The 14,966-nt window shown below is 34.3% G+C and overlaps 1 protein-coding gene across 2 annotated transcripts in view; it reads left to right on the top strand.

Moving 5' to 3' along the window:
• The window catches only part of tow (target of wingless), a 55,542-nt gene that overhangs the window by 18,078 nt on the left and 22,498 nt on the right, over nt 1–14,966 (top strand). The window contains exon 1 of one of the 2 annotated variants that reach the window (XM_029308584.2): nt 421–869. The exons of the other annotated variant lie outside the window; for it this stretch is intronic. Coding sequence (XP_029164417.1) covers nt 662–869 — 208 coding nt within the window. The 5' untranslated portion in view covers nt 421–661. Of the gene's footprint in view, nt 1–420; nt 870–14,966 lie in introns of those variants that run through there. 2 annotated transcript variants of the gene reach the window in all.

The raw sequence follows: 14,966 nt of genomic DNA, 5'->3' as shown, positions 1-14,966 counted from the left end.
ATATAAAGGTGCCTTTTCATACGCAGCATGATGCAGCAGAGCAAATCAGTCACGTGATCAAAATTTATTCGACCATATTTCTTTGTTCTCTTATTATTTCAAGATTAAAATAATTTTGCTTTTATAGTCTCATAATAATTGATTTTATTCTTATAAAATCCATTATCCAACTAATATAATAATTATTATCATTTCCTGCCTTTGCTGTTCGTTCAATTGAACCTCATGTGAAATGGTACCTTATTAAGCACGCGTACGATATTCCGCTGGTGAATAAACGCGCGCTCGTGCCCTCCTCCGAGACGAGATATCCTACGCGCGCCGTCCCGAACGGGTAAACAAGACGAGCCTCTCAAGGACCCGATATTATCGCGCTCGGTAGTAGAGCGCAGTCGGCTGACTTCTCTCTCTCGCAAGCTGTGTGAAACGCGCTCGTGGGCGCCGGGATATAAAAGCGGCGTTCCGCCCCGCTATCGACGCCTGTCTCGCGCGGCGATTTCAAGAGCGCGCATCGTGCGACGACGCATCATCCAAGAGTGAAGTACTCCGCAGCATAGATCATCTCCCGGAGACGCCGAGGAAAACGCTCCCGGGCGCGCGACAGGTGTGCGTCGCGATTCTCCCGCGTCCAATCCCGCCGCGGAACGTCAATTACTGTCATATGTACACGCGCGCGAGATCTATGACCGAGGGAGACGGCGAGAGAAACGCGTTGCGGAAACGCAGCCACGGCCCGAGGACGGTGCTTCCGCGGAGCGCGAGTTTCCCTGCTGGCGGGACGTCGGATTTTCAGAATAAACAGAAGAGCGCGAGGATGTGGCTCAAGGTGCTCAGGCAGAATATCACGCATCTGGCTCGTAGGGCGAAAGGTGAGACCGTGGTTTTTTTTTTTTTTTTTTTTTTTTTTTTTTTAACGCGGAAACTCCGAATATTATATTTGATACGTCGAAGATGCGCATAGCGTTGATAACCGCGTGGTCCCCACCCGAATTGTCAAAATAATCACGATCGAGTTGACAAATAAACATATGCGCTTGCTATTTTCGTCGTGCCGCGCCCAAAACTGCAAGTATGCATTTTATGAAAACGTGCGTAAATGAAGGAAGAAAAGAGAGAAGAGAATTAAAAGAGAAATTTAAATTATTATAAATTTTGCGTGACAGTCTTTTTGCAGATTAATTCTTGTATTCGAATATATATACGATAAAATATTTAGTATTTCTTGTATTCTTATACAAACCTCTGGTATTTATTTCTCAAAACACATGTATATTATGTTTTTAAGATTTGTTTTCTGTAAGCTTTTTTTCGCCTCGGAATCTATCAGCCCTTAGGTGTATTTGTGAATTTTTTCTGAAAATATTTTTGGCACGTTTCTAAATTATATTATAGAGATATATTTATTACGTAGGGACAGCTTTAGTTTAGAAGTTCTTATATCTTTAAGGACTTGTAGTATTTATTTTTCAAAACATATGTATGTAATATTTTTAAAATATGTATATCTTCAAAATTTATCGCACTTTCCAGCCCTTAAATATATTTATGAAATATATATTTTTTTCCGAAAATTTGCCACGTTTTTAAATTCTATTACAGATACATATTTATTATGCAGACAGTTTTATCTTGAAAAAAATAGCCGTGATTAAAAGGTTAAGGTTGTACACGCGCCTGGGAAGAGGGATGCATCGTCGAGAAAGAGAGAGAGAGTGAGAAAGAGAAGGTGCGAAATAAAGGCTTTTTTTATCTCGCTCGCCTCTGGTCGATAATCGAACGAGCTATCTATCCGCCTCTTCGCTCTTCCTCCGAGTTAACACGGAGTTATTACTCTTTTTTAGAGGAGAGAGAGAGAGAGTGCGAACAATTTGTCGCCTCTCTTGCGAATAGTCATCCGAGCACGTAGTTTTATATACTCTTTAATTCTATTAAAGTCCGTTTAATACGTTTCGACGAACGTTTAAATAAACAATTGCGCGCTCATCTAAAAGCTCTCACAGATTTGATATGTCAATCATACTTTTTTTCACATTTATATTTTAACGTTGCTATTGGAAAAGTACGTTCTCTATTATACCTTGTTACAATTTGTTATCATTACATGCGCTAATGATTTTCGCGTCATTTAAATTAACATTCTGGTGTCAAATAATTTACAAGCTCATGAAGTCGTCTATAGATTCTAATAAGTCAATATGTTTATTCTTTTTCTCGTTCTGTCATATGTTGTAAAAAAATAGACCATTCTTTCGGTGTTAATATTCGAGTTACGTTTGCCAAGTATCCAAATGTTTTGAAATAAACTCTTTATTGATTTTATTTCATAAACAGATGTGAAAACATTTTAAATTACTTTGATAGATCAAATTCGTACATGTCAAAAATTAAAGTGTACATGTGTAATGACGTGCGACGTTGTTTTTTTGAAATCAAAATAAACTGTTTTTGTTCCTTCGTTCACTTAACATTTATCCTCTAACGTGAATTGCATTATGCATCTCATTTAAGGAACAGTGCAAATGACATCCATATGATCTGTTCATACAAATATGACGCATTTATATTTCACTCATTGTCAGTTTTCAGCAAGAGGAAAATATCATTTCGACATTAACATTAACATAACTTTTGATAAATTATGATATTATTAATTTATTTCATGCATTACATTACAAACGTCAATTTTGTTCTCTGCAGAATCTTACGATGTTTGAAAACTGTTGCGTTATTTAAACTTTAATATATATACGTATATATATTTATATATTACATTGTATATATAAATTTATATATATAAAAATATAAATTAAAAAAAATATGATTGATGCAACGAAACCGAGAGTTTTTGGAAAAGCGCGCAATTATTACTTATTCAAATGTTTGTTAAAACGTACTGAACATAGTGTGCGATTTATCAAACCATTAAAAAATCCACAAAATGCAAGGAAATATTTATTGCTACTTTTTAATCGCACATTACTTCGTGAAAAATATCGAATTTAGCCGTATGACCTAATATTCGCACTTACGTTATTCCGTGCAAAGATACCTAGATACTTAGAAGTGGATCGAAGAAGGTGCTTCGACCTCAGTCCAGGGACGTCTTAAGATATTTAAGTACTTGTAGACTGGTAACACAATGCATCTTCTGCATCTAATAAATGAGTGAACAAGTTGCTAACTTTCTAAATAATCCATAAATAAACAAGTATAAACTCTGTCGAATAATCATATATTTTACAGATCGTTATATATATATATTCTCGGGCATTAAACAAAACTACATTTTTTATTCAATTTAGAAAAAAGAATATTTTTCGTTTACACAGAAATTGAATTTTATGTAAAACGAGTTTTTAAATATATTTTTATAGAAAAATTATTGACGTTCTGTTATATAATTAGAGTTCAATAATTTAGGAAATTTAGGGCACTAAAAATAAATTTACCAATTTGTGAAATGATGGACGAAAATCAAGATAGTCTCGAGTTTGCAAAAAAAAAAAAAATAGTATTTATATGTCTCGTTAATTTTTTCTATAATTACGCTTAAAGAATCGTCTGCTGAATACTTGTCGGGATAAAAAAAATTCCTCGCGAAGGAACAATAGCGCGCAATTATATTATGGCTGGCGCCTAATAATTCGAGAGCGTGTTTCTCGCTGTCGGAGAATGGAATCAGAGGAATGCATGTCGTGTCGTGCGTCTGTCATCGCGACGTGAGTCATAAGTGCACCCGCGCGCGTATCCGGTGCTTCTGCATCGTCGATGGTTTGTTAACCCCGTTTTGTGCAGAAGCCGCATAATCGGCAATCTACCTTTAGCACGCGCGTTTACCCGCGTGATTGTATGTACACACGCAGACAGCACTAAATTTCGCCGATCGTAATCAACCCGGAGCCGCCCCATTGCGCCAGAAATCGCGAAATTCCTCGGCATTCTGAACTGTAAATTCGATATTTAGAAATAATTTTCCGCGAATAAATATTTTACAGAATTTTTGCCTTTTTTATTCCAACTCGATCTTTTTTTACTATCTTTTTGAAATTCATTGCTGTACACGAATGAGAAATTTACCCTGAAAATCGTGGAAGAATTTTATAAGAGTTTCTCGAATTAATATTTACCACAATAAAAATATTAATATTTGTATAGTAAAATTAATCGAACCCATTTTACATTTTATTGCGATAAATATTAATTAGAGAGAAACTCTCTTATAAATTCTAAAAAAGAAAATTCTCTCCGTATATATTTGTTATTGGAGTTGTATAGTTTGACGTATAGATCTCTGTACAAACTTGCACATTTATCGAAAAAAATGGCAAAAAATTGCCAAATTTTCCCTGCACTTTGTGCACATTCGAAACACCTTGTATAGGTCGTGCACTAGGAGGGCACGCTTGCGCCTGGTCTCTCTAGGTCGCTTCTCTCTCCTCGTGCCCTAATAATGAAAATCCTTGACGTATTGGTCGTTTCGAGCGCGCTTGCGCAACATTTGCTTTTTCGTCGAGCGCGGGTGCATTTACCCGAGTAAACTCGATCTACTGCACCGGAGGGACCAGGTGGATAATTTGTTGTTCGACTTTGTTATGTAATTCCCCGATGAATATGCATGACGAGGCGCGGTCTGGTCACGCGATGGGTATTATTTTAAGAATCGACCCGCGTCACAATTTAAGTTTGTCAACCTCTTTCCCGTCGTTGTTTCTTTCGCGAACATGTTCTCTCTCTCTCTCTGTTTTCTTTTTTCTTTCTTTTTTTTTTTTTTTACGCTCGACTCGCTGCTGAAACATATATACGTGCTTCTCTACCTCATGAGACATTCGATGAAACGTGACGATAGTCACGAAGGCAAGTTCTCATCAGACCGACCTTGATACGACGAGATACAAAAACACGACGCGTTTTATTTAGTTGTTTGACCATACTGATGTATGACGGGAAACGCCGCGTCAAAATATGGTATTTGTGGCCCGGAGGCTTCCAAGCTTTGAGGCAAGATTATAAAAGTCTGGGGATTGCGAGAAGATTATATCGATATTGCAACATTTATATTGATAGCGAATATTATTATACAAGAATATTATTAGAGGAAACGAGTTGGCGGTATGTTAACGACCCTGATGATGAAATATTTCAGATGACATAATCAGCTACGTCGCTAAAAATTCGCAAGCTTCCCTCTGATGATGACTTAAAGCCGGTGCTGGTAATAGCAGCCCAGCTTAATGCACCTTAACTTGTCGTTACCTCGTAACGTAATAATTTAGCTAGTTTTTCGCGTTGCAGACTGCTCGCCCTGAGAATATGCATTCATTCTTTGATATATACGACTTTGTAACATAATATAACGTGGTAATTAAATAACAATTAAATTGTAATTTAGTTAGAGTTTATGTAGCAGAATTGATATATTGTATTATATTATGTGTGGAAGTAATTTTACAGAGAGGGAATGAGATAAAAGTTTTTTTACAATCTTGTTAACGAAATATTATGTTACATCCGTGTCGGATTCTCATCATAAAATGACATATTAATATAGTTACGTTGTCGCATTAAATATTAAAATTGGACGCTGCACATTTTTGATTGACGATAAAAGTATATTAATATCATCGCTTTGCTTCATCTGGTATATTAAAATTTTAAAATTTAACAATGAATAATCGATTAATTTATTTCATATGCTTTCACGCAGTTCGTATATTAACAATGCAACATAAAGATACATATATATTTGAATATATTAATGATTTACATAACAGATATGTATACGCATATTTGTGTCAATTTTTTCAATTGATGGATTTAGTGTTGAATTTTTATGACGATTGTATCGATATCGAATTTTCTATTATTCATATAATACATTTGCTTAAAGAGATTTTTATACAGAATCGACTGCGAATTAATCATACGATGATAGGTATTAATTTTGTAGAAACTATTTAATCAGCTATTATCGAGTCATTAATGCTCGCATAATTTGCATTCAAATTGAATACGAATTTGTTGTTAAGATTGTTAAAAGCCCTCTTTCCGTCAATAATTTAAGCCATTTTCGCGGACGGTCAAGTTTTCATGCACAGTTGAAAAATTTGTATTAAATTTAACAGATATCACATGTCTCAAACGCCTCACAGAAATTTTTGTGTTAATTGAACATAATATAGATATGTTAAATGGAGACACAAAGACTGTGTTAATATTTTAACATAACATGCAAAACTTTAAGTAATTTAAAATAAATTTTTTGTGTAAAATTGACTATATTAATTATAAAATAATTATAAAATAAAAAAATTAACTTTTTTTCTGTAAATTTGAACAGATAAATCTTGTTACTAATAAATTTATATAGCATATTTATTGTGTAACATTAAAAATAGATGCACATTGTGTTAATTTTTTCAATTGTTTTAATAATTTAACATTTAAGTTCAATTAATACTACAGCAATATGTTAAATTAACACACGAATGTGTTAAAAAATTCACGGGGACCGTTTTTAACAAGAAAATAGCCTACTTTGTGCGTTCACTCTTCGCAAATTTGTCGGAAATAAAAATATTTCTAAATATACGTCCCCGCGTTTTATACGTGCATTATTGACATGCATTCCTCGCCGAGTGGAATGCAGCCTCGATGATCCGGCGACGTGACAGGAGTCACGGACGGCCGGTTTCCTCGGCCTCTCGATGACTAATCAGCTGGGGAAAGTTTGTGCGCGGGATACAGCGGTTTTTTATGACTTTAACCCTTTCACTACCGATGATGACGAATATACGATGATGACGTTCGCTTGCACGTGGCGAGAAAAAAAACGAGGATATATATTTCCGCCCGCGCGATGAGATTAAAGATACATCTTCGCGATGTAACACTTTTCGATCCGTCAAACGCTATTTCTTGACGAATATCTCGTTGCGACAATAACAAAAGTGTGCGAAGATAAGATGCTTCACTTACTATTTTTTTTTTTTAATCTCGCGAAAATGCACTGCAATGTATTTAGATTCTAGAATGCCTTTCAGATAAAGAGAAAGATATTAGTTTGAGTTGTGCGGTGTTTATATTATTTAAAGGAAAATAATCGTCGAAATTGTTTGATTAAAATTCGGTGAGATATATATTTATGACTTGACGGACGAAAATATTATTCGATCGATAATTTCGCTCTCGCCGATTCACAAAAGATCATTATTACGAAATTCGTCTTTTATCTTTTCTTAGGACTATCACGGCCGACTTACGCAATGTTTATTATACAAGACAGCACACAAGACTAGCTTCGGTAGTACAAACAAACTGTTCGACAATGATATTACAAACCAATATGGTACCGGTTCTCCGAAGCGTGAGAATAGATTCTTAGCGAAGCCGCATGCATATGATAATGATATTATGTTACATGGTAATATGCTGTTTTTATTTTTAGGAAAGATATTTTTATATTCATTCTATTTTTAAAAACATTTTTAATATAACACTTCAATTTCGAACGATGTATTAGAATATAATTTTTGTTTCTTTTTTTATTTGAAAGAATATTTTCAGAGTGCAGAAGCTTAAATTGCATATTTATATATTTTATGATCGATGGATACTTTTCCCGTTATTTATGATCGATACGTTGCACATTTTTATGCGATTTTTTTGTTCCGCGTTAAAAGTATGGACATTTTGTAGCGATAAATTATATTTCTCGACACGATCAAAGATCGTGCAAGAAAAGAAGCTCTGGGGCAAAAATAGCGGATGCGAAATACGTCGCTATTTGCGAAGCTCGTTCGCGTTGTATCAAGCAAAATGTCCCGAGACTCTGCTAACGCCATTAGCCTGTACTTTATAAAAGTTTCAAACTGTTTGCGGTTTCAAGTGCAAACAAAAATAGTCTACGCGATGAGAGCGATGATTAATTGTCCATCACAATTGTACACAAATGTCGTACAAAGTGCATCGCGACGCAAATAATACATTTACAGATACAATTTGAAATATTCTTAGCTAAACTATATAATTTAAATTAATATAAAATAATTTCTTTTAAATTCATTAAAATATAATCAAGATAAAAACAAATATAATAAATTTGATAAAAGGCTGTTAAGAGCAGTAAATATAAAAATTCAAATTATGTTAGAAAGTGAAGTCATATATAAAAATAATATTCTTTAATCTAATGTCTAATAATGAATTACATTAAAAGGTGACAAAAAATAATTACACATAAGTACTCTTTAAATATAAATACAAAGCGTTAAATATAAATACAAAACAAATATCTTTTATCTTTATAAAATGGAGTTGAAATGAAAAATTTTGATAAAGTTTTCAGTTGAAATCATATATCGAAATATTTACATTTATAGAAACTGTTACAAGAACGTTAATATTTTATTGGAAGAATTAATCTCTAATATATACTTGCGCAAGCGATTGAATGTTGTCTCCTCTTAATACACATAATAGGCTTAAATAATTATTAATCCTCATGTTAAAATTAAATCCCTACAAAGTGGAAATAAACGCGTGCATATAGAGAGTTTACAGGTGCATACGTTGGTTTAATATGATGAAAGTTATTATGCTGTGTATCGGTGTGTTCATAATTTTTAAGACAGACACTCGATGACGACTGGTGACGTTGCGTCGCAAACTTGTTCGAAACTTCTCAAACAGACATCGCACGTCGAAAGAAACGCGTATTAGCGTCCACCAAGGACGCAGCATCCTTGAGGCCATCTGCGTCTTATCGGAAAAATATCCGGCCGAGTAAACGCAAAATACTTCGCGCGACAATGTGACGGTATTTAAGGATATTCTTTTGTCGCAAAAAAAAAAAAAAAATAAACTTTCCCTCCGGATTCGCTTTTTGGCGCCGTCTGGTTGAAAAGTCGGTGGTTCAAACTTTGAGAAACTCGATCTCATCCAACTTTTACACACAATCGGAATTTCTCTTATCTCCTTTTTTTTCTCCTTTTTTTTTACGCTCTTGGAACGAAAAATATTCGGAAATATATGTTATACATTTTTTCTTTGCTTTTTTCCACGCGGTTACATTAGCCTTATCGTAAAGAATAAACGTCGAGGAATCGTGTTTGCCTTAAATTTTTGGGAAATCTTGTACTGATAAGTGACCGTCAGTTATTTCCAGTATGAACCGAGCTACGTTCAATTTTGTGGTATCTTACGAGAAAATGCAAAAAAAAGAAAAAGAAAAAGGAAAATGTAAAGCTGTGTGTTGCGTGAAAAATATTATCTGCGTAATTATTATAGAATTGGATTTTTCTAAATATATTTCTCTCTCTTCATCTCTTTCTTCGCCTCGATCATTTAATTTTGACATATAATGCATTCGGCAGAGCAATAAATAAACAACTGTCATAATTCTCGCGAACTAATTCGGGATTATTATCTGATGGCTGCCAAGATTTTTTGCACTCCATTGATTTAAGCAAACAAAAACAGGTGTGGACTTTAGTTAAGTAATTTCGCAAAGTTCGAATGAAAATATTCTAAATAGAGAGAGAGAGAGAAAGAAGGAATTCTCTGTATATTGAAAATTCATGTGGGCAAGTTACAACGCGACGCGGCTGACAGACGATGCTAATGTCCACTTCCGATGCAATTAGCGAAACAGTGTCTGGGCGACTGGTGTCTAAGGACAATTTTCCTCGTCTGTGTTAAGTAGGTCAAGCGTTGCTCAAGCTCGAGCGTTAATTTCGCCGGCGCGACGCGTCGAGGGTGCACATTTGTGCATTTTCATCGGAGGAGAAAAGAGAGGTGGCTTTCATATCGCGAAGAATAGAAATTTCTCCCTTTATTCCTGGGCATCCTCTCGCTGGTTGGACCATTACGTTTCCAGCGGACGAGAAATTCTCCGTCCATCGAGCTCTAATGGACCTCACAGGGTCCACGGTTGATCGTCGTCGTCGACGATTTTCTCGTTTATTTTACTTATACTCTCACATACCTTTTTATATGTATACATATATATTATATATACATTTTTATATATACATATATATTTTATAGACATTTTTATATATGTACATATATATATATATTTTTTTTTTTTATATAAATTTTTATATATACATATATTATATATATATTATATATATAATATATATAATTATTATATATATACTTATATATATATATATATTATATATATATTATTATATATTATATATGTAAATTTATATATATATATATATTGTATATATATATATATATATATATATATTTTATATACATTTTTATATACATATCCCTAATAGCACACCATATCCGAAAGACATTCTGAGGATATCCAGAGGTCATTCGAACATTCTCAGGCTGTTCTCTGAATATCTTCGGGATATGTGTGCTATTAGGAACATTATATATATATATATTTTATATATACATTTTATATGTACATATATGTTATATATACATATATAGATGAACTATGGGGAGCGCTGGCGGGGTACGCTATCAATCGTAGGTCGCGGCGGTATTGATTTCAGGGTGAAATAGAGGGAGTAAAAGAGAGGCGCCCACCGACCGTAATTCGAGACTCGGCTGTGGCTCTTCGTACCTGTTCGCGACGAGCCTCCTCTTTCAGTCTCTCTCTTCCTCTCTATCCATCTCTCTTTTTTCTCTCGAGATATCGACATAGTAGGAGCACTATGAAAATATCACGAAAGGAGGGAAAGAGAGCACGTCCTATCTTCCGCCGAAAGTTCGATATTCCTGTCTCGGTGTCGCGCGACGTCGAGTAAAACTCTTCGTCTTCGATCCTCGCGCGAGAAGAGACTCCTACACTCATCCGTCCGGCACAAATTTAAATGAGTCCTCTCTCTCTCTCTCTCTGTCTCGGGGTACGGTCATGCATTTTAATTCACGGCTCGGTGCACGTGCACTCGAGTCTACCGCCGAATGCACTCGCATCGGTCGAACGCGTACGACTATTGCGTCATTCATTGGGTCGCGCAGCGTTTGCGATACGCGCAATTAATGTATTTTGCGAGAGCTATTATTTTTGTCTCGAACGCGAAAAGCAAAATATAAATGTATGAAATATGAAAAAAAAAAATTAAATAACATAGAGATTTAAATTTCTAAACACATAATCAGTTTCGAGTGCATTAGGTCGGCCATTAGGTCATTCGATCGTGCATTATTCGCGCATTTAATATATTTTACAAGAGCCATTGTTTTTATATCGAACGCGAAGAACAAAATATAAATATATATAGGATACATATAAAATGTTTTTTTACGAATTAGAAAAATAGAAAGAATTAATTTCCTAAATATCTTATGTGTTTCTTATATAGACTCGAATGTACGACTATTATGTCATTTAATGAGTTGCACATTATTTGAATAATTACTATTTTAGGAGTCTTTGTATCGAACGTGAAAACCAAAATATAAATATATGGAATATATAAAAAAAATATTTTTTTAAAAAAGAATAAAAAATGTAAAGAGATTTAATTTCCTAAACACAATGGCTACATTATTTATTGGATCGTGCATTATTCGCGTAATTAATATTTTACGAGAATATTTTATATCAATAACGCGAAACCAAATACAAATATATATGATACATAACAACTTTTTTTAAATTACAAAATGAACAGGTATAATTTCCTAAAAATCTATTTCTTTAAATTTGAATGCTATTATACAGCTATTATGTCATGCATTGGATTGTGCATCGTTTGAATTGCACGCATAATATATAATATTTTATGAAAATAATTGTTTGTATATTGAACGCAGAAACAAAATATAAAATATATGAAATATGTATTGTGAAATGTGTTTTAGAGTTAAAAAAATGATTAAATTTTTTAACACATGATATATTTCTTAGACTTGTCAAAATATTTTTTTATTTTTAGAGTGATATTGAATTTTCTTCGATTAATATGAAAGATGAGATCTCTCGAAATGATTCAATACTGGAAAATGAGTGTACGAGCGAATTTATTTTTCTATTCTATCGTAGTAAGAAATATTAAATTTAATAGAAATATTGTTGAATCTCGGACAGCTGATCTTAATATTCATTATTCGCATAACGCGCGATAACGTTTCGCTGCACATCATAATAAAGTAGCTCTTTTTAGGGCGGGTCAAGATAACAGCATGATTTATGACCTATTAAGAAAGCACTGTGTTATCTCTAAAAATAGATTATTCGACTTCAAAAATACCATCGCGATAAATCGGTAACGTTCTGCAAATCGTTGCCATACTTCTTCGTGTCGAGCACTCGTAGTATTTTATTGCGTAATCATTGTTTACGACTATATAAAGAATTGACTGCAGGTGTATAGTATATAAGAAACGCTTTTGCTAGCGTGATTCCGATAATAAATCGAAATGATGGAACGAAACGATGATGCGAAGAAACTTCTTATCCGACGATTTGATCTCTGACAAGCGGTAATCTTTGCAAAAATAAATCGGAGGAGGGAGAAACTGGGCTTTTGATTAGTATCTTTGTCAGCTAATTGATATTTCTCGCTATCGTAAGAGGCTGTCTTAGATCTTGTCGACATTTTCTTCTCTTGTTAGTGCTCTAGTTATTCCACCGATAATTTTCTTTCTTGTCAGACTCATCGATAATCAGAACAGTTTGTTGTAATTAATAACATCGTGGTTTATCGAAAGAAATGCCGCTATTGAGGTCACTAATTCGACGTAAATCGAATACCTTTTCTTGATTTTCTGTATTATTCGAACGAAGGAATATTATTGCTCAAACGTGACGTATATTTAAAAACGAACTAGTTCTTTTGCTTAAATAAATGTTATACATATTTTTAAATATAATTATTAAAATTTATTACAAGAAATGATCAAGTAAAAATAAAATTAGAAAAATATCAATTATCCAATTACACATAATTATAACAATATGACGATATAATGATTTAATTGCGTATCTGTTTAATGACAAAATATAATTGAGTTATGAAAGTGCGGTACTACGAGAAATTGTAGGAACGAAAACAAAATTTATTTCAACACACGTTGCATTAACAATTTTGTCGGATGAGCCGACCTTCTCTACGTATAATAATATATGCGTTATTATACAAAATATGTTATACTTGGGATAATATTTTTAAAACGCATACGAAACTAGGTAGCGAGGCTCGTCGATGTTGACAGCCCTCTTTTACGCGGGAACGAGCTTTGCTTTGGGATTACGACGAACCATCTGATGCATACGAATTTTTCGAAGCCTCTGAGAGAAAAAAAATAAGAAAGAGAGAGAGAGAGAATATACGGCGTATAAATTAAAAGCGGAATGGGGGTAGAATGAAGGGAGGCCTCTGGTCGACCCCGTTCCAGATTCCGGCTGAATATTTCCACCGACCGCGTCGATGTTATTTATCGGGTTATCTCGCGGGATTTATGCGCGTCGTTTCGTAGAATATCTTTCGGCATGATTCAGTGAGTAAGCGTTTTTTTTTTTTTTTTTTTTTTTTTTTTTTTTGTCGCTGATGTTCGAGGACGCTTGCTCGCGATGAATAGAGAAAGTTCTTCGTTCGGTTACGTGTCTGCGAAGCAAGAGGATGAATCGACTAGTATAACTCGCGATTCCTTATTAAAGCGATGGCTGACGTTCCATTAAGACTCGAGTTTCGTGCGGCTAAGTTTAGACATATCTATATATATCTGGAGAAAAATACGACGACATCGTCTTTTACACGTTGGCGCCGTTAAAAAATTAAAAAAAAAAAAATATATATATATATATACATATATATTTCTTGATGCCACGTAATACGCCTCTTCTTCTTGGTGTGTCAATAGAAAAGATATATGTTTCTCACTGAGAGCGTATCTTCTTCGCGAGTTAAGCTTGTAATATTTTGAGAAATATGTGTATACGAGAAATAAATTGTAAAAGAAAGGTGTATTTTTAAATATTTTTTTTAGACGAAAGTGTTTATATACAAGAGATGCGCGTGGGAAAAAATGTTATGCAATTTAGATGTTTATTTAGATTGTGTATATTTAGATCATTTTTACACTATGGAATATTGTGAAATTTTTACAATCGAAGATTAAAGGAAGGCTCTTTGGAAGAGTATTTAGCATCAAAAATAATAAATTGCAACGCAATAATAAATAATTTTGGAATACGCGGGAATTTTAAAACTCTATCATTCTGTTACAAAAAGTTTACATAAAATTAATATTAAAAATTGATATGCGATGATACACAAGACGCTTTTAATAAAATTTTCTAATTAAATAAATTACAAAATAAATAAAATAAATTATATATGTATGTTCAATTTTATCTGGAAAACGATGAGTTTAAATTTGAACGATAGTTCGAAATAGCGCGAATACACTTTGGACTTCTCTCAGGAGAAGCAGAATCGGCGACACACTACTTATGCAGACAATGACTGACTCATGTGTATATACATATATACTGATATTTGCATCTCGCCGTACGGCAATAAATTATCAGGCATCAATAACTCACTGGCACGAGTCTCGCGTCGAGCGGAATATCTTCTGTCAGTGCTAATAATGAAGAGAGAGATGGTTTACGCACTCGCGACGACGCACGTGCGACGTCGATAATTTACGGGATGCGTAATAGACTTTGTTGCGTTTGCGAAATGAATTGTCTCTTCTCTCTCTCTCTCTCTCGTTCCGGAAGCAGAACTTTGCGCGCGCGACACAATAAAGGGATGAATCCGAGAATAATCGCTCTTCCCAGCCGTGCGGTTACTTGGACAGAGCTCTTGGCTAAGTTTTCCCATCAATGTGTGCACGCTTTCGATATAACGGACGCATTGTTCCGTATGCGCGAACACACGGAGTGTGTGAAACCGCTCTCGCACAAATAATGGCGCAAAAAGGCCGATAATTGCGGGTATTCTCGCTTTTAAGTCGCTCCTGTCCGAGTGACAATCGACTGT

Source organism: Nylanderia fulva, unplaced genomic scaffold, assembly GCF_048542155.1.
Source record: "Nylanderia fulva isolate GAGA-0341 unplaced genomic scaffold, ASM4854215v1 Scaffold18, whole genome shotgun sequence".
Lineage (NCBI taxonomy): Eukaryota > Metazoa > Arthropoda > Insecta > Hymenoptera > Formicidae > Nylanderia > Nylanderia fulva.
Note: the sequence above shows the minus strand (reverse complement) of the source record. Positions and strands in the feature narration are given on the sequence as shown.